Source organism: Schistocerca serialis, chromosome 7, assembly GCF_023864345.2.
Source record: "Schistocerca serialis cubense isolate TAMUIC-IGC-003099 chromosome 7, iqSchSeri2.2, whole genome shotgun sequence".
NCBI classification, from domain to species: Eukaryota; Metazoa; Arthropoda; class Insecta; order Orthoptera; family Acrididae; genus Schistocerca; species Schistocerca serialis.
Genome location: NC_064644.1, coordinates 631,973,757 through 631,993,775, shown reverse-complemented (window position 1 = coordinate 631,993,775; position 20,019 = coordinate 631,973,757). Strand labels below are relative to the sequence as shown.

The 20,019-nt window shown below is 37.1% G+C and overlaps 1 protein-coding gene across 1 annotated transcript in view; it reads right to left on the bottom strand.

Moving 5' to 3' along the window:
- Positions 1-20,019, bottom strand: part of LOC126412425 (uncharacterized) — a 217,093-nt gene that overhangs the window by 187,248 nt on the left and 9,826 nt on the right. Inside the window, exons 2-3 of the mRNA XM_050082020.1 lie at positions 10,177-10,375; positions 7,995-8,068 (exon numbers count right to left, since the gene is read on the bottom strand). Of these exons, the coding sequence (XP_049937977.1) occupies positions 7,995-8,068; positions 10,177-10,303 (201 nt within the window). The 5' untranslated portion in view covers positions 10,304-10,375. The remainder of the gene's footprint in view (positions 1-7,994; positions 8,069-10,176; positions 10,376-20,019) is intronic.

Below are 20,019 nucleotides of genomic sequence, written 5' to 3'. Positions count from 1 at the left end.
ATGAACAAAAAGGCTGTTGCAAAGGAGCACGAGGATGTAAAGAGCAACTGATAATAGATGCAGAGGTGACATATCAAGCTAAAACTAAACAAAGGTCGCTACACTACGCATACATTGATTACCAAAAAGCTTTTGATAGTGTACCCCATTCATGGTTACTACAAATATTGGAAATATACAAAGTAGATCCTAAATTGATACAGTTCCTAAACATGGTAATGAAAAATTGGAAAACCACACTTAATATCCAAACAAATTCAAATAATATCACATCACAGCCAATACAGATTAAGCGTGGAATATACCAAGGAGACTCATTAAGTCCTTTCTGGTTCTGCCTTGCTCTAAACCCACTATCCAACATGCTAAATAATACAAATTATGGATACAATATTACTGGAACATACCCACACAAAATCACACATTTGCTATACATGGATGATCTAAAACTACTGGCAGCAACAAATCAACAACTCAACCAATTACTAAAGATAACAGAAGGATTCAGCAATGATATAAGTATGACTTTTGGAACAGACAAATGTAAGAAAAATAGCATAGTCAAGGGAAAACACACTAAACAAGAAGATTACATATTGGATAACCACAGCGACTGCATAGAAGCGATGGAAAAAACGGATGCCTATAAATATCTAGGATACAGACAAAAAATAGGAATAGATAATACAAATATTAAAGAAGAACTAAAAGAAAAATATAGACAAAGACTAACAAAAATACTGAAAACAGAATTGACAGCAAGAAACAAGACAAAAGCTATAAATACTTATGCCATACCAATATTGACCTACTCATTTGGAGTAGTGAAATGGAGTAACACAGGCCTAGAAGCACTCAATACACTTACACGATCACAATGCCACAAATATAGAATACATCACATACATTCAGCAACAGAAAGATTCACATTAAGCAGAAAGGAAGGAGGAAGGGGATTTATCGACATAAAAAACCTACATTATGGACAGGTAGACAATTTAAGAAATTTCTTCCTAGAACGAGCAGAAACTAGCAAAATACACAAGGCAATCACTCATATAAATACATCGGCTACACCACTGCAATTTCATAACCACTTCTACAACCCTTTAGATCACATAACATCAACAGATACGAAGAAAGTAAATTGGAAAAAGAAAACACATCATGGCAAGCACCCGTATCATCTAACACAGCCACACATCGATCAAGACGCATCCAACACATAGCTAAGAAAAGGCAATATATACAGTGAGACAGAAGGATTCATGATTGCAATACAGGATCAAACAATAAACACCAGGTATTACAGCAAGCATATTATTAAAGATCCCAATACCACAACGGATAAATGCAGACTTTGTAAACAACAAATAGAAACAGTAGATCACATCACAAGCGGATGTACAATACTAGCAAATAAAGAATACCCCAGAAGACATGACAATGTCGCAAAAATAATACATCAACAGCTTGCATTACAACATAAACTTTTAAAACAACACGTTCCTACATACAAGTATACACCACAAAATGTACTGGAGAATGATGAATACAAATTATACTGGAACAGAACCATTATAACAGATAAAACAACGTCACATAACAAACCTGACATCATACTCACCAATAAAAAGAAGAAATTAACACAACTAATCGAAATATCCATACCCAATACAACAAATATACAAAAGAAAACAGGAGAAAAAATTGAAAAATACATCCAACTGGCTGAGGAAGTCAAAGACATGTGGCATCAGGATAAAGTTGACATCATACCAATTATACTATCAACTACAGGAGACATACCACACAATATCCACCAGAACATCAATGCAATACAGCTACATCCAAACATATATATACAAATACAGAAATCCGTAATTATTGATACATGTTCAATTACCCGAAAGTTCCTAAATGCAATATAACACATACCGTACAGTTAAAAGGAAGTGACGCTTGATCAAGGTCCGCGTCACTCCATTTTTAACCGGACTTAACGTCTGAGAAAGTGAAGGAAATAAATAATAATAATCGTTTCAGAAACAGCACTATTAACAGTGCAGAGATGACCACTGTGGGAACTTCCAAGTAAAATGGTATATCATCCTGATTTCTAATCACCAAAAGTTACTTCCTTGCCAATATAGCGGAAAAATAATTTCCTCACTTGCCACGTGGTTTTGTCAGCATTGTGGGCGACACACAGTTACTTCTGTGAAATTTAAGGGAACCAGGACAGTGGAATATCTTCACAGGTTCACTTCCAGCTTTTATGGAAAATCGCATTCAACTCTGCCAAGCTCTGACGTCGTCCAAGACACCAGGCAAGCAGGCATTTGACTGACATGAACATATTGATATCCTGGTTCAAAGTGTCTCTCCTAACTGCCTCTCTGGCCATATTTATATATGGCCACAGTGGACCACCAAAGGGAACATCTGGTATCAGTCGTCCTAGGGACAGGGTCAGAATCTAAAAGGCCCATTTCTCGGACACGTATTAATTAATAATAATTGTTTAACAATTTGTAATCTTCTCAATTTGTATATAAATAGAATTAAGTTTGGTTTAGTTATTAAAATGTTTTAGCTGGCTACAATTTTTTAAAGCGGAATCGACAGTAGAACAAGACCTCTGAACAGCCTTTTTAAGATTCCTTGTTCTCATAGTTATTTATGAACTGTCTCGAAACTTGCTATAGCTGTATTACTGCACTATTGCAATCGCGTACTGTAGGTACAACTTTCTATTACAAATACAAATGATAATCAATTATGAGTAAGGACTTCATTTCAAATTTGGTTTTTAGTAAATAATTTGAAAACCAAAAGAGGTAACTTATTGGTGCTACATATAGAAGATGTTTACATCTTACTGAGGATGTTTCTAAGTCTAGTATTTAGAACCTTTAATTTTTCATAAAAACCCAAATAACTTTTGATTGTGATGTACATGATGTGCATTTGTATATTATGACCAGTTTTAAGCTCTCTAGTTCTATTATTTAGTGCCACTATTTTTTCTTAAGGTCGTATATTTTGCCTGACATATGAAGGGCTTATTTCAATAGTATAATTGAATATTTCTGGTATCTCAACTGCAGATTTTTCAGCGCTCATTTAATTTTAGGACTCTGTATCTCAGAATGAACAAAAATGGACTTGTACGACTATTGAAATAAGCCCTTCATATTCATTTGATCATTCTGAGACCTTAAAATGTTAAAAATAATATACTTAAGCCTACACTGATGAAGTTTGGAGCATTTAATTTAGATTTAATATCACAATTATATTATGGTGTAATCCTTTGTATGTTAAGCACAGGTGTTATGATGATGTGACATTGGTAGTAGTGAATTGGAGTAAACCCCTGCACACTAGCTTTCCCCTGTGCCTCTTATAACGATACAGCACTTGTTTAGCCTCAAGTTAGCAGCAGTAGAATATTAGGTGCAAACTCGTTATGGTTTTACCATATGCCAATATGAGATGGAAGAGCTATTCAAGGTTTTTGCAGAATTAAAATCTGACTTTAATAATAAATTGGATACTACTTATGCAAATATTTAAACTGGAGGTATTAAGTTAAACCCAGAGGCAGATATACATTCTACATGTTTTTAAAGATATTTTATAAGTCCCTGCTTAAGTGTTGTGATGAATCCAAAAAACTGATTTTTCCCCGAGTTATTTGGAAGAGGATGATGCTAAATGAGGAACTGGTCATTCGCAGAATTCCCTTCTTGGAATGATTTTCAGGAAATGTTTAAGAAGTACTGGTTGTCCAGCACACAGGAAAAGTTAATGCTAGAGTTATTTGGCCCAAAATATTATAGTAATAGTTGGCATCCTGGTAGTTATAAGAAATACAGAATGTCCCAAAATAATGTATACATTCTTTGAAACTGAACATCTCTTTAATGAAAGGGGTTAGAAATACAATTTTAGTGGTACTAGGTGCCTCATGGCCCGACTTAAGATGGTAAATGTTCAAAGTGGTGTCTGTTCATCGCAATACACTGTCGACAAAGACTTACAACTGAGCGACATGCCAATGTTATTGTTTCCAATGGAATAGCAGCACAGACTTGTTTAATTTGCTCTCTAAGGTCATCCAGTGTGTGTGGTCTCACAGTGTAAACTGTATTCTTGAGAGTACCCCAAAGAAAGAAGTCTAGAGGAGTTAAATCTGGAGATTGAGCGGGATACTCCACACTCCATCTTCGTCCTATCCATCTGGTACGGAATGTATGATTGAGAAATGCCTTCACATCCAGGTGAAAGTGAGGTGGCACCCCATCCTGTTGAAAGTAATAATCTTCCATTCCAGACACAACGCTAAGACCAGGAGTTATCATTTACAACATTTCCAAGTACGAGTCACCCGTGACAGTGTTGTTGAAGAAGTACGGCCTGATTAACCCTCTAGAAGACAGACCACACCAGACTGTTACTCCTAGTAGATTAACATGCCTTTGCTCAGTTACATATGGATTCTCCCTGGCCCAGTACACGCAATTATGGTTGTTAATTGCTCCATCAAGTTCAAACGTCGCTTCATCTGACCAAATAATTCGATCTTGGAAACATTGCTCTTCTTCACATCTGTTAATGTGCCACTCACAAAATTCGCTTCGCCTATCAGGATCATCCTCGTTAAGAGCATGGAGAAGTCTTGGAATGTAAGGCTTAAAGTTCTGAGATGGCAAAATTGTATGACCCCTGCTTCTGCAGATCCCAGTCCCATGAGAGCATTGCCTCACATACTTCTTCGGGGATCGTGTGTATGCCTGGATTACTGCATCAAAACCCTCGTTGTCTGTTGAACTTCTCTTTCGTCCGCTATGTCTCTTCTTCTCATTGTGCACTGTTTCTTCGATTTCAAACTTATCTCTGATTATTAGAATTGTTACTCTTGTTGGTGGTGGAATTCCAAATTCAGCTCTCCAATGTCTCCAATTTTTCCCGAGAACATGCAGGTTTACTGTATGATTAAATGATGATGGCGTCCTCTTGGGTAAAATATTCCAGAGGTAAAATAGTCCCCCATTCAGATCTCCAGGCGGGGACTACTCAAGAGGACGTCGTTATCAGGAGAAAGAAAACTGGCGTTCTACGGATCGGAGCGTGGAATGTCAAATCCCTTAATCGGGCAGGCAGGTTAGAAAATTTAAAAAGGGAAATGATTAGATTAAAGTTAGATATAGTGGGAATTAGTGAAGTTCGGTGGCAGGAGGAACAAGACTTTTGGACAGGGTTATAAATGCAAAATCAAATAGGGGTAATGCAGGAGTAGGTTTAATAATGAATAAAAAAATAGGAATGCAAATTAGCTACTACAAACAGCATAGTGAACGCATTATTGTCGCCAAGATAGACACAAAGCCCATGCCTACTACAGTAGTAGAAGTTTATACGCCAACTAGCTCTGCAGATGATGAAGAAATAGATGAAACGTATGACGAGATAAAAGAAATTATTCAGGTAGTGAAGGGAAACGAAAATTTAATAGTCATGGGTGACTGGAATTCGTCAGTAGGAAAAGGGAGAGAAGGAAACATAGTAGGTGAATATGGATTGGGGGGAAGAAATGAAAGAGGAAGCCGCCTTGTAGAATTTTGCACAGAGCATGACTTAATCATAGCCAACACTTGGTTCAAGAATCATAAAAGAAGGTTGTATACCTGGAAAAATCGCGGAGATACTAAAAGGTATCAGATAGATTATATAATGGTAAGACAGAGATTTAGGAACCAGGTTTTAAATTGTAAGACATTTCCAGGGGCAGATGTGGATTCTGACCACAATCTATTGGTTATGAACTGCAGATTGAAACTGAAGAAACTGCAAACAGGTGGGAATTTAAGGAGATGGGACCTGGATAAACTGAAAGAACCAGAGGTTGTAGAGAGTTTCAGAGCATAAGGGAACAATTGACAGGAATGGGGGAAAGAAATACAGTAGAAGAAGAATGGGTAGCTCTGAGGGATGAAGTAGTGAAGGCAGCAGACGATCAAGTAGGTAAAAAGACGAGGGCTAATAGAAATCCTTGGGTAACAGAAGAAATATTGAATTTAATTGATGAAAGGAGAAAATCTAAAAATGCAGTAAATGAAGCAGGCAAAAAGGAATACAAACGTCTCAAAAATGAGATCGACAGGAAGTGCAAAATGGCGAAGCAGGGATGGCTAGAGGACAAATGTAAGGATGTAGAGGCTTGTCTCACTAGGGGTAAGATAGATACTGCCTACAAGAAAATTCAAGAGACCTTTGGAGAGAAGAGAACCACTTGTATGAATATCAAGAGCTCAGATGGCAATCCAGTTCTAAGCAAAGAAGGGAAGGCAGAAAGGTGGAAGGAGTATATAGAGGGTTTATACAAGGGCGATGTACTTGAGGACAATACTATGGAAATGGAAGAGGATGTACATGAAGATGAAATGGGAGATATGATATTGCGTGAAGAGTTTGACAGAGCACTGAAAGACCTGAGTCGAAACAAGGACCCCGGTGTAGACAACATTCCATTAGAACTACTGACAACCTTGGGAGAGCCAGTCCTGACAAAACTCTACCATCTGGTGAGCAAGATGTATGAGACAGGCGAAATACCCTCAGACTTCAAGAAGAATATAATAATTCCAATCCCAAAGAAAGCAGGTGTTGACAGATGTGAAAATTACCGAACTATCAGTTTAATAAGCCACAGCTGCAAAATACTAACGCGAATTCTTTACAGACGAATGGAAAAACTGGTAGAAGCAGACCTCGGGGAAGATCAGTTTGGATTCCGTAGAAACGTTGGAACACGCGAGGCAATACTAACCTTACGACTTATCTTAGAAGAAAGATTAAGAAAAGGCAAACCTACATTTCTAGCATTTGTAGACTTAGAGAAGGCTTTTGACAATGTTAACTGGAATACTCTCTTTCAAATTCTGAAGGTGGCAGGGGTAAAATACAGGGAGCGAAGGGCTATTTACAATTTGTACAGAAACCAGATGGCAGTTATAAGAGTCGAGGGGCATGAAAGGGAAGCAGTGGTTGGGAAAGGAGTGAGACAGGGTTGTAGCCTCTCTCCAATGTTATTCAATCTGTATATTGAGCAAGCAGTAAAGGAAACAAAAGAAAAATTCGGGGAAGGTATTAAAATTCATGGAGAAGAAGTAAAAACTTTGAGGTTCGCCGATGACATTGTAATTCTGTCAGAGACAGCAAAGGACTTGGAAGAGCAGTTGAACAGAATGGACAGTGTCTTGAAAGGAGGATATAAGATGAACATCAACAAAAGCAAAACGAGGATAATGGAATGTAGTCAAATTAAATCGGGTGATGCTGAGGGAATTAGATTAGGAAATAAGACACTTAAAGTAGTAAAGGAGTTTTGCTATTTGGGGAGTAAAATAACTGATGATGGCCGAAGTAGAGAGGATATAAAATGTAGACTGGCAATGGCAAGGAAATCGTTTCTGAAGAAGAGAAATTTGTTAACGTCGAGTATAGATTTAAGTGTCAGGAAGTCGTTTCTGAAAGTATTTGTATGGACTATAGCCATGTATGGAAGTGAAACATGGACAATAACTAGTTTGGACAAGAAGAGAATAGAAGCTTTCGAGATGTGGTGCTACAGAAGAATGCTAAAGATAAGGTGGGTAGATCACGTAACTAATGAGGAGGTATTGAATAGGATTGGGGAGAAGAGAAGTTTGTGGCACAACTTGACTAGAAGAAGGGATCGGTTGGTAGGACATGTTTTGAGGCATGAAGGGATCACAAATTTAGCATTGGAGGGCAGTGTGGAGGGTAAAAATCGTAGAGGGAGACCAAGAAATGAATACGTTAAGCAGATTCAGAAGGATGTAGGTTGCAGTAGGTACTGGGAGATGAAGAAGCTTGCACATGATAGAGTAGCATGGAGAGCTGCATCAACTAGTCTCAGGACTGAAAACAACAACAACAACAACATGTCAGCATACAACACTCACATTCTCTGTTTTCCAGTAACACTTTAGCATCCATTTCCTTTGTTCAAACGATAACGCCATGTTCACTGACAATCCTGAAACAGAAGAAATCATTGTTATGTTTTTCACCGCCTTCTTAATTATTACCCATAAAAATTGTATTTCTGTCTCCTTTAATTAACGATATTCTCGGTTTCAAAGAGCGTATACATTATTTTGGGACACCCTGTATATTGAGTGGTAGCTAAAAAGCTGGGACACCCTGTATATTGAGTGGTAGCTAAAAAGCTCAAAATACGTGGACAATCCTATAGAGGACAGCCTGTAATTAAAGTGTTGGTGCAGAGGATACCTTACTATGTCAAGAAAGATATATAATATTTTAGCAGATGACGGCAAACTGTTTATTGACATTTATCAAAGGTATTGATATACTGAACAAAGAATGAGGAGACTACGCACAAGGTGACAACTGCCAACCAGACAATAATGAAGAGAAAGGTATCCACACACATTTTAACGAAAAAGTAATACGAAGTATTGTGAAGTAAGGATGTGGAATAATAATAGGAGAAATAATCAAGGAAGTAACGAGGCATAGACAATTCATTCTAGTAATGTAAACAACATCATCAGAAACTAGGTTGACACTTAGTGTGGTGGCTGATGTGAAGGTGGCTGATGTGAAGGTATCTCCAGCAGCTGTCGCTCCCATCAGCCACCGTGCCGAGTGTCAAATTGTTGTGTGAACAGTAATGTAAGTACTAATATGCTGATTGACTGGAGAACACCTTGCAGTTTGTTGTTCACTTTACTGATCAGATGAACACGAGCTCAATGCAACTCACTTTGCTTGTGTTGCACAATAGACAGGGCATCACACAGTTGAGTACCATCAGCTTACAGTCATGTGATGCCTTTTGATACCACTGGAAAGTTGGCGTTGTTTTGTAAACTCACGTCACCAGTTTTGTAAAGGGCTCATCGATACTGCTGTGGAGGCCGAGTTGCCACCGTGTTACGGTAGGCCGGGTTTGAGAGTTTGTGGAATGGCTTCTGGTGCAGTACACCGCTAAGACAATTTGTCCCTGGCATTATTACACAACTGCGCCCCAGGGTCAGGTGACAGGATAGGTGAATGAAGATTCAACAACACTCCAACAAATTAGCAACAAAGTCACACAAATGAATTAAAAAGGTTTACTTGTCTTTGTGACTTGTTGAATAATTAAGTCTGCAATACTGCATGTAATATAAGACAAAAGAGGCCCTCAATGGCTAAGTGCAAATGATTGAAGGTAAACTTCACAGTACATAGCAAATGAAATTTTTACAAGAACTGTCTGTTCACTTTTAAGAGTTCACTAAATGAAGTTCCCTGTCCAAGTCAGCTCTGGACGATGATCTATAAACAAGTGGGCGAGAGCTGCTCTTCTATCGTCCGAGCAGGCTTCTTTCCGTTGTCGTCTGGTCATTGGCGGACTGTAATCGGTCAGCAAGTGGCTGAGGCGAGGTCGATATCTTTACCCTCAGCGCCATGGAGGTAAGAATAAGGGGAGATGGCGCTACGAATCCCAGCCGTACTACGTTTTGAAGCCATGGGGGCGTGGCTCGCTGCCATGACACTCTGACCAAAACATTGTCAGTGTGCTATAGCGCTGCGTGTATTACAGTTGCTAATTGCACCATATACACATGTAACGTCATCAGATTGGTTGTTTCAAAGTTTTTGTTTGAAATAAAATCTCGTAAAGGTGAAATTCCACATTTCTTCTGATTAAAAATAGTTTTTAATGTAATATTACGAACAGCTAGCCTTCAATGTAAACGATACAATGTTGTTAATTCAGTAATAAACGTGTATCACAAACTGAATAATAGAAACTGAAAACTAAGTTAGCTATACCCTCCCTCCAAAGACCCATAAATACATCTTGTTTGTAATACATGCTGGGACATTTCAGTTACGTTACACTACTGGGAAACACTCTTCATTACCACCAACATTTACTGAAATGTGGTACATAGAATGGCAAATCTAAACAGTGCCCTGTTTAGGCCAGTTAATGTAGTGTTAGCTTTTAATTTGGTACATGATGAAGACAAAGTGAGTTACTCAACACTTCGATTATCGACGATACGTACGTATTATACTGAAACGTGAACTTGAAAACTAAGAATTTAATTCTTTGAATTAACATACCTTTTGCAAATGTTTTGGGTGTGTAGGGAAAACTGATGGTACAGCATTTTCTCGGAGCCTTACTGTTGAAACGGAAGTTCAGTCTATGTCCTCTTCTCGGAAATGCTGAGAACATATAGTGCTCCATTTAGACGCACACCAATTCTTCCTCCTCACGGCATTCTCCCACAGAGCTTTCCGACTTTCATTTTTAGGAAATCTACAGGAGAAAAACACGCTATAGTACAAGTACCGATGTAGCACACGTTCATTCACAATGAAGTTGTAAAATCACACTTAACGAGACAACTTACACATGAAATGTTATTCCCTTCGATTTCGCATCACAATCAGAAAGATTCGTACATCCGAACACCACACAAGTCACCATAATAGCGCAAAATCCTTCCAAAAGTGAGCGACCAGCCTATGCACACAAGCTTACAGCAGCAATGTTTTGGTCGGATTGAGATGGCTACCCTCGGCTTCACATAGCTTCACAGCTGTGACATCACGGCGTCTCCCTCTATTCTTACCTCCATGCTCAGCGCCGACGTGGCGCAGGTGGAACTCGCGCAAGTGGAGAGTCTCTATGGCACTGGCACCAGCTCGCATCTTTGCACCTGTGTCTTGTTCGGATGACACAGCGCGTTGATGTATGTCAAGTTTAGAGACAACGTATCTGTAAAGAACTCTTTGGCAGTTCTGATAGCACTTTATTAATCACTATCAGGCTCAGAAAAGATCGTCTTGTTTTGGTGTAATAGGTACAGTAATACTCAACAACATTAACCCAAGAACCTCATTGTGTAAGTACAAGCTGAGGGGGAAATGGAGGGAAGCCCCCTGTTCTTTAATTTTTGTACTCTTAGTGGAGATTTCACATAGATTTTCTTGCTAGAGGAGATCGGTTGGCTTACATCAGTGCAATTTAATTTCACCTCTTCTACAGCTCTGTACAATGCGTGTGCAAGGCAAGTGATGTGTGCCACACTGGGATAGAGACTCTGAAGTCTGTAGGCTGCTACAGCCATGTATGAAGCACCATTTATTCGTCTCTATTCACACCAACTAGTGACAGTAGCTTCATTGAGTTGTCAAACGCAAAGGCGGTTGTCAAGCTGTTTATTCTGCTGAGAGCTTCACACCCTTAGGAGAAACATTTCTCCAGGTCCGTCAACTTTAAGGACACCAACAAAAGTATTTACAATTTAACCCCTATCCAAATTGGTGATTTCCGATAGACGCCCTAATCTCTTGGTCAACAACTTTAGTTCGTATTTTGTCGAGCATTTCCTCGTAGCACACAGATAAATAGTAGTTTCTCAGTGTAGCTTCATCTGGAACTGGATTTATTTTGTACTTCAAGAACTGTCTGAAGCGGGGATTCTTCAGCTTCTCCAATAGGACATTGCAAGACACCACCATCTTAAACAAGTTCTTGCACCTCTGAAGATGGACATGTCTACTCAAATAACAGCGTTCGTCTGCTGTCCTTTTCAGCACTTATCTTCGTGCAGCTACTGTGTTTGGAGGTGTTGCAGTGTTTTTACACGTTAAAGCCGTTTCCCCCATTAACCTTAACTTCATATAGTTTATAAAATAATATTTCCTTGTCATTGCTGAAGAATTTCTCCCCTGGTTTCATCGAAAAGGACTAAGTTTGTATTCAAACTGAATGGGGCGACTACTTGTGCTACGTTTATTACGCCAGAAGCCACCCTTGTTGGCTTCGAGAATGTTTTGTAGACTCTGTGCAACAATCTTTATATCAGTGAACGGACTACATAATGTGTTACACTGCTTGTCTACTATAAACCCGATAAATAAATCTTTGTAGTAATTGTGTTTAATTGTGACAACATTACATCAAACATTGTCATGTGAGTAAAATTTTCGTGTTTATATTCTTGTGTACTTAAAAATACGACAAACATTTGGATTTCTGGAAAAAAATTTGGTCGAAATATGATTCATTATGGAAAAAGTTGTCCGAAATTTGACCTATTACTAAAAAAGATATAAACATAATTTTTGCTACATTAAAGCTTTGTGGATGAATTGCTGTAAAATTCACCCTAAAGTTCAGGAAAAAGATTTGACACTAAGATCCATGCCAAACTAATAATAGAATAGTAGGCCCTCATTCAGAGAAGACAGTAATCCTCACATGGCTGAGACCTATTCTTGAGTAGTTGTTTAAAGAAGGAAAAGTAAAAGCTAAGGGAGAACATTGTAAACCAATAGTAGTGAGTGACATTTTTGGAAAGAAAGTTGATGTTCACCTATATTCTGTGCATAAAATATCATTAATCTTACACCATGGCTAGCGCTAATGAGGAAGAAATATTGTTGCCTCCTAGTACCAGTAATGGGAGTGTGTGTTACCGGAACCACCTGTAATAAAGGGAAGCAAATTAAAAAAGAAACATGACTACCAGTTACGATTAAAAAGTGGAATTTCCATCAAACATTGTTGCTGGTGCCATAGATATCCTGTTAGGATAAGATTGGTTACTTGATAATTATTATCGATTGGATTTCAACCAGAAAATATTTGTGTGGAAAATAGGTAAAAAGGTAGCTAGCATAGCTTTCCAAAGCAATCCATTGAAATCCAAGCAAGGCCCATCATCAGAGGAGCATATTCATTTAGTTGTGTTTACTGATATTATTGCAACAGATGAAAATAAACAACAAAAAGAAGGGAAGTATTAAATCAAGAGGAGTTGGCATTAAATCGATAGCAAGAGAATCACCTGTAGTGTCAGAAGAACGGAAATCTTAATTAGAAGGTATTCTGTTAAAACATAAAGATGTGGTCAAAGATAACTTGGGACTAATGAAGGAATACTTCTGTAAGTTAAAGTAAAATATGACACAGTTTTTTTCCTTTTGCAAGTCATATCCACTACCAATAAACCTTCGAATTGCAGTGAGAGATGAAATATGAAAGGAGATAGACAGCAACATAACTCAATGTATTTTTAGGGTCTGTTGTGGGTACTTAAGAGACTTGTGGTAGGTGTTCATTTAGTTTTAGATTCATGATCACTCCATAAACACAAAGAGACAGAAAGGGTTAGAACCCTGAGTACAGAAGAGATGTTATCTAACTTTGATGAAGCAGAATTTCATATTTCCATAGATTTCATGGAAGGATACTGGCAGGTAGCATTACATGACCACTCAAGGCCATACACAGCCTTCTTATTCGAAAGAAAATCTTTTCAGTTTAAAGTAAATGCCATGGAAGTATTACAATTCGCCTTGGGTTGTGAGCTGTACCAAGGAAAATGGAATCCAGGAGAGGGTGATCACAGAACAATAGCTTTCATTAGTTGAAGTCTTGGCAAGCATGATTGAATTACTCCATTACCGAATTGGACATTCCTGTGTCAGTTTTCATTCCTGCTCAATATTTATTAGGGAGGGAATTAGTGCAAGAATTAATAATGTATGTCAATGATTTATTAATAGTCTACAAGACTTGGGAAGACTGTTGACAATTATTGATATATATTTTGAGGTGACTGGAAGCAAAAGGGTTACTAATAAAAGTACTTTTGGTGACAAGAGTTGACTTTTTGGGACACAGTGTGGGAATAATGGGAATACAACCATGTCCAGAAAGAATGCAAGTTATAGAAGACTGTCCAGAGACTAGAAATATTAAGCATCTATGATCACTTTTAGATTTGGCTGGATTCTATAGGAGCTTTGTAAGAGGCTAGGCTGTGAAAGATGCTCATTTATCGAACTTATTGAAATAGAAAACTATCTGGAACTGTGATGAAAGTACAAAAGAAGACTTTAGCAATATTAAGCAATCTACAGCAAAAGCATCATCCTAAAGTGAATCAGGTGTTCAAACTAGCCATTGATGTACAATAATTCAACTTGGGTTGTGAGCTGTACCAAGGAGAATCGAATCCAGTAGAGGGAGCTCACAGAAAAACAGCTTTCATTACCTGAAATATTGGCAAGCATGAGTTGAATTACTCAATTACCGAACACTTTGGAAGCAAGACAAGTCACTATTTTACACTGACTATGAACTTCACTACATAATAGATGAGAATAAATATTTTATGAGTATATAGCGTCCCCAGTGCTATATTACAAAAATACTTAAAAAACAGTATTTATAAAGAAGAGACATTTAAAAATTGAATGATATATTTTTATCATGTAGCCGTAAAACAATAATTCCTCTGTCGAGAAATGCAAAGAAATGCAATGCAGAGAAATACAACAAACTGATCTAAAGAGACGACAAGATACGCTCTTTTGTTAATTTTTTTAGTAGTCTTCACTTCTTCTCTTGTCTTGATTGTGTATAGACGGACATCTTGCGAGTGCTGGCAAATGTAAGCATCTTTGTATGAGTTATATATATATTGATTTAATATTATTGTGCACTTTTAATTTGTAAGAGGTGATCCCGATTTCATGTCCGCCTTCCTTGAATTAACCTGCATTCAAGTAATTTACAGTTCAACAATCGCAGCGGCCGATGCAGCCAATGACGCCATTACGTGGCGATATTAACTTATGAAAAATTAGCGGAAGCGAAATACTCGCCCGCTATTAACATAATATTAATTTTTCTACACGGTCGCATGAAGTTGCAGAAATACGTAGCTTTAAGATTCTTATTTTCAGTCCCATAGCCGAGAGCCAGAGCCAGGACTCTGACTACAATACAATGGTTAATGGAGGTAAGAAAAAATACTTTCGCACATGTGTGGGTCGCAATTGTAATTAATAACTAAAGATCTTTTGCTTTAAAGTGAGCTGACTAGCAGAGGAAATTAATATGAAAAGTTTATTACATTGTTCAGCTTATATGCTCAAGTTTTAAGATTCAGCAAGTCTAACATTCATTAACGTAACAAATAATTTGAGATTAATATTGCTAAAAAGGAGAACTTCAGGAAATCATTTAATCGTAAATCAAAATTAAATGAAATATCATTTTTATTAAGGCCCACCACGTAAGTCGGCAACAATAAAAAAATAATAATAACAATAATAACAAGACTAGGAGCTTTTACAGAACTTTTAAACAAAAAATAACCAAGTACAGCCCACCGACACTCCAATTACAAGATAAAAATGGTAATACTGCACACAACAACAGGGATAATTGCAAAATTTTGAGGGAATATTTCAGAAACCTTCTCAACTGTAAAGAACCAATTGAAAAAATGGATTTCAGCAACTCAACTTCAACAAGTCCTAACTCAGAACCACCCACCGTCGAGGAACTACAATCAATCATTTTGAATCTCAAAAACTACAAGGCTTCGGGAGAGAACCAAATTACAGCTGAACTGTGGAAAAATGTCAATAGAAATGCCATAGAATCTCTCCAAAACATATTTGAAGAAATATGGAAAACAGAAAGAATTCCGGATGAATGGAAGATGGCCCTCATTCACCCAATTCATAAGAGGGGATCCAGAACAGACCCCAACAATTACAGAGGGATTTCGCTCCTTGACGTAACATACAAAATACTGTCTAAAGTCCTTTTGAACAGAGCAGAACCCCAGCTAGATTGTCAACTTGGAAAATACCAGGCAGGCTTCAGGAAGGGAAGATCCTGCCCAGAACAAATTCTAAACCTCAAAAATCTTATGGCCTACCAAAAATCGAGAGCAAAAGCGTATGTCATCACATTCATTGACTTTCAAAAGGCGTACGACTCCATAGACAGGGAATCTCTAACCTCCATATTAAAAGAATTGAACCTAGACAATAGAACTACAAACCTAATTAGAGAAACCATCACCAACACATACTCCAAAATTAAATTTATGGGAGAACTCTCAGACCTATTTGAGATAAAAACTGGAGTACGACAAGGTGATGGACTCTCTCCATTGTTATTTAACTGTGCCCTAGAAAAAATAGTAAGAGAATGGAACAAGAAAATCAATAGTGGAATCCGACTAGGAACAAAAAACAAAGGCATCAAGGTTAATTGCCTAGCATTTGCAGATGATATGGCCCTACTAGCTGAAACATGGGAAGAAGCCAAAGAACAGATCCTCGAATTACAGAAACAAGCAGAGAAAATAGGCCTTAAAATTTCTTTTGAAAAAACCAAAATAATCACAAATATAAAAAAGCCAATGAAATATCTTAAAGTAAGAGACCAAAAGATCGAAATTGTTAAAGAATTCAAATATCTTGGTGAATGGATTAGCTGGAACGCCCTTGAGAAAAAAGCAATAGAATTAAGAAGAAACAAAGTTGAACTAGCCTTTCAGCTTACTAAAAATACTTATAATAAAAAGTCCCTCTCATGGAATTCAAAAATAAAACATTGCAACACTGTCATTAAACCAGAAGCACTATATGCAGCCGAGACATTATCTATCACTAACCATGGCCCAATTGAAAGGCTAGAGATCAAAGAAAGAAAAATATTGAGAAAAATTTTAGGCCCCAAATTTCATAACGACAAACTAATTCATACCAAAAATGAAACACTCTACAAAACCACAGAAAAACTTTCGGATACAATGAGGAAAAGAAGAATTGAGTTTTATGGGCACATACTCTGAATGAACCCAAATAGACTTACAAAAAGAATGTTTGACTACTTCAGGAATAAAAAATCCAAACCAAATTGGTTTATCCAAACAGAGAAAGACTTAAGAGAACTACACATCACAGAAAAAATGCTCACAGACAGGACCGCAAAAATGATAAGCAAAGACAGAAAAGAGTGATTCCAGCTCCAAAATAGAAAGAAAAGAACGATTGTCATCTCTGATGAGGAAAGAAAAGCAAGATCAGAAAGAATGAAGCAGTACTGGGCGAAAAGAAAGGCACAGAACACACAGAAGTGATTGATTCAACGTACCCCAAAGTTGGGTGAAACGAAGAAGAAGAATAATAATAATAATAATATATTAAATTACGACGGCCGACGGACGCGAGACCAGAAAGAATGCAAGTTATAAAAGACTGTCCAGAGACTAGAAATATTAAGCATCTATGATCACTTTTAGATTTGGCTGGATTCTATAGGAGCTTTATAAGAGGCTAGTCTGTGAAAGATGCTCATTTATCAAACATATTGAAATAGAAAACTATCTGGAACTGTGATGAAAGTACAAAAGAAGACTTTAGCAATATTAAGCAACCTACAGCAAAAGCATCACCCTAAAGTGAATCAGGTGTTCAAACTAGCCATTGATTTATAATAATTCAACTTGGATTGTGAGCTGTACCAAGGAGAATCGAATCCAGGAGAGAGAGCTCACAGAAAAATAGCTTTCATTACCTGAAATATTGGCAAGCATGAGTTGAATTACTCAATTACCGAACAATTTGGAAGCAAGACAAGTCACTATTTCACACTGACTATGAACTTCACTACATAATAGATGAGAATAAATATTTTATGAGTAATATCTAGATAAGTATGCATGAGAAGATAGCATTTACTATTAAGGAATTACTCATTACTCACAAAAGTCACCATAATTTACCACAGCCCACATTTAAAAAGAACAAGAGATCAGAAGAGACATCAGAACTGAATAGATTCTCTCTTACATGCATAGCCATCACCACATAGAGAGATAAATGGCAAGAATATCCAGATTACATTCTAAGTCCAAAAAGGCTACTCTGTAAAAGGAACAAAATATATTTTGTCAAGGACAACCTTGTTCTGTAAGTTCTAAGCTTTTCGATCTCTGATAGTGGCAGGAGCTGAAGTGGTGTAATAAATGAAGAAAATTTTAATATCGGTCTAGATGACTTTACTCAAAATAATGTTTCTTGCTCATGCTGAGTTGAACAAAGAGTAGTATATTTAAGAGACAGGCGTATATTTAAGAGACAGTAGTATATTTAAGAGGAAGCTCAGTAATAAGGTATGGGTTCAAAATACAATAGAATTAAGGTAACTAAAGTTATAAGAGGAAGACGAGAAAGTAGCGGTTTAATGGGAGTGATGTAATAATGAACAGGCCATGATACGCATATATACATGAATTATATTATGAATAGTGCAGGTGGGATAAAGGGAGTATTACTTAAGTTTAAATGGAGGAAAAATGGAGGCATATATATAGGGCCAATATAGCTATAAAATTTGAATGGTCTTTATGAAGGATTTTTCTGTAGGAGGAGGAGTATTTATGGGTTTCTGCAGAAGTAGGATACTATTAGCTTTGAGGATTACTCCAAAGTTGCAAAATACAGGAACGAACCTGAGTTTTGTGGTCTAATTCTTATACTCATTTCAGAAATGGATAACTAGGACAGAATTGTCTTAACTTTGTGTGCTGCTCTTAACACAGAAAGTAGGAAGTTAACGAGTTCACTACACTAGTTGTTCTCAACATTTATTACATTTCATTGTTTGGAATTGACAGATTAATATATAAACTCCGAAAAGCTCGAAGTGTCTATGGAAAACTATAATTTGCTGTCAGAACTGAATGGATACATCCAACGACTTGGGATGTTTGCATGTTTCACAACTATTCCTTAGAATTTTTTGTACTTTTCTCATGGTTAGCAATACCTTTGTTTGCTGGCTTTTTACGAGGGGAATTTTTACTTATTTTGGATGGTTAAATCACATGATTTAGTTTATACACATTTTTAGGGAATGTTAGCTTAACTTAGAATAAGTAGGTTAACTGCCTGCTTACCTTATCCTACTTGAAGGAAGTGTAGAGGAAATAAGAAATGAGGCTCCTAAGCCTATGTTTCCTCACAAGTTTAGTTGGTAATCCAGATGAAGATACAACTATGATCAATTCATAATAGGAATTAATAATTACTCCATGTCCAGTCAGCATGACTAGGCTACGAATACTCACTGTGTCTGAATAGACCATTGATAATTAAAACAGAGGTACAGCTGGTTTACCAGCCACCATTGTGGCTGGTCCACATACATAGAGAAATAGAGACAATGAAAAAATAATATATGGTCATAACATTTTAAGACTATAACTTACTTCAAGAATTCAAATTCCTATTGAAGAATGGTTACTTTGCACCAGTGTTTATCTGACCTCAAGCAAAGTATTTGAGATCAGATACATTGAAATGATAAATTTTTACTGAGTCTTTGTAAGTAATCCACAAGTAATCATTAAGTAAGGTTAGGGCTATGTCATGAGTAAAGATGTTTTGAAATAGAATTATATGAAATATTACTTAGTTCAAATACCATAAGTAAAGGGTTTTTATTTTACAAAGTTTTAACAATTTTCGTTTCTGAAGACAAATGTACAATCTGAACTAGCAGTATTATTTATTTCTCTATGTCCTGTGGTTGTGATGACATCATTTACATACACAAAAAGGTGACATACAGTATAACATACCACTTGGGTAAGGTAATGTGTTGCACAATGTCTACCAGGCCGACAAATGATGAGTATCATAGTGAGCATACCGGTTTTTTATAAGTTTGTTGTTCTAGAATAGCATGTTGTTTGGAAGTTTATGACTGTCTGTGCATGTACATGGGTAAGGATGGGCGCCACATGTCTGCACTGCCATCCGACCAGTAAGGCATGGTGTAGATTTGCTGTTTCCTGACCCACCAGATGATTTAAATTCTGTTCTAACAGAAGTATTTTCTGATGCACAATGTGATTTAGATGAACCAGACGATGATGAATTCCAATGTAATACAGAAAGTCTAGAGCCCAAATTGTTTACTGAGACCGAGCTTAACGATTTGGTTAGGGATCTGGGCTTAATGAAAGTAAAAGTTGAATTGCTTGGCTTTCGATTAAAAGAAAAGAACTTATTGGCAGTTGAAACCAGCATATACATGCACAGAAAGAGTGAGCAGCAATTTTCCAACTTTTTTCA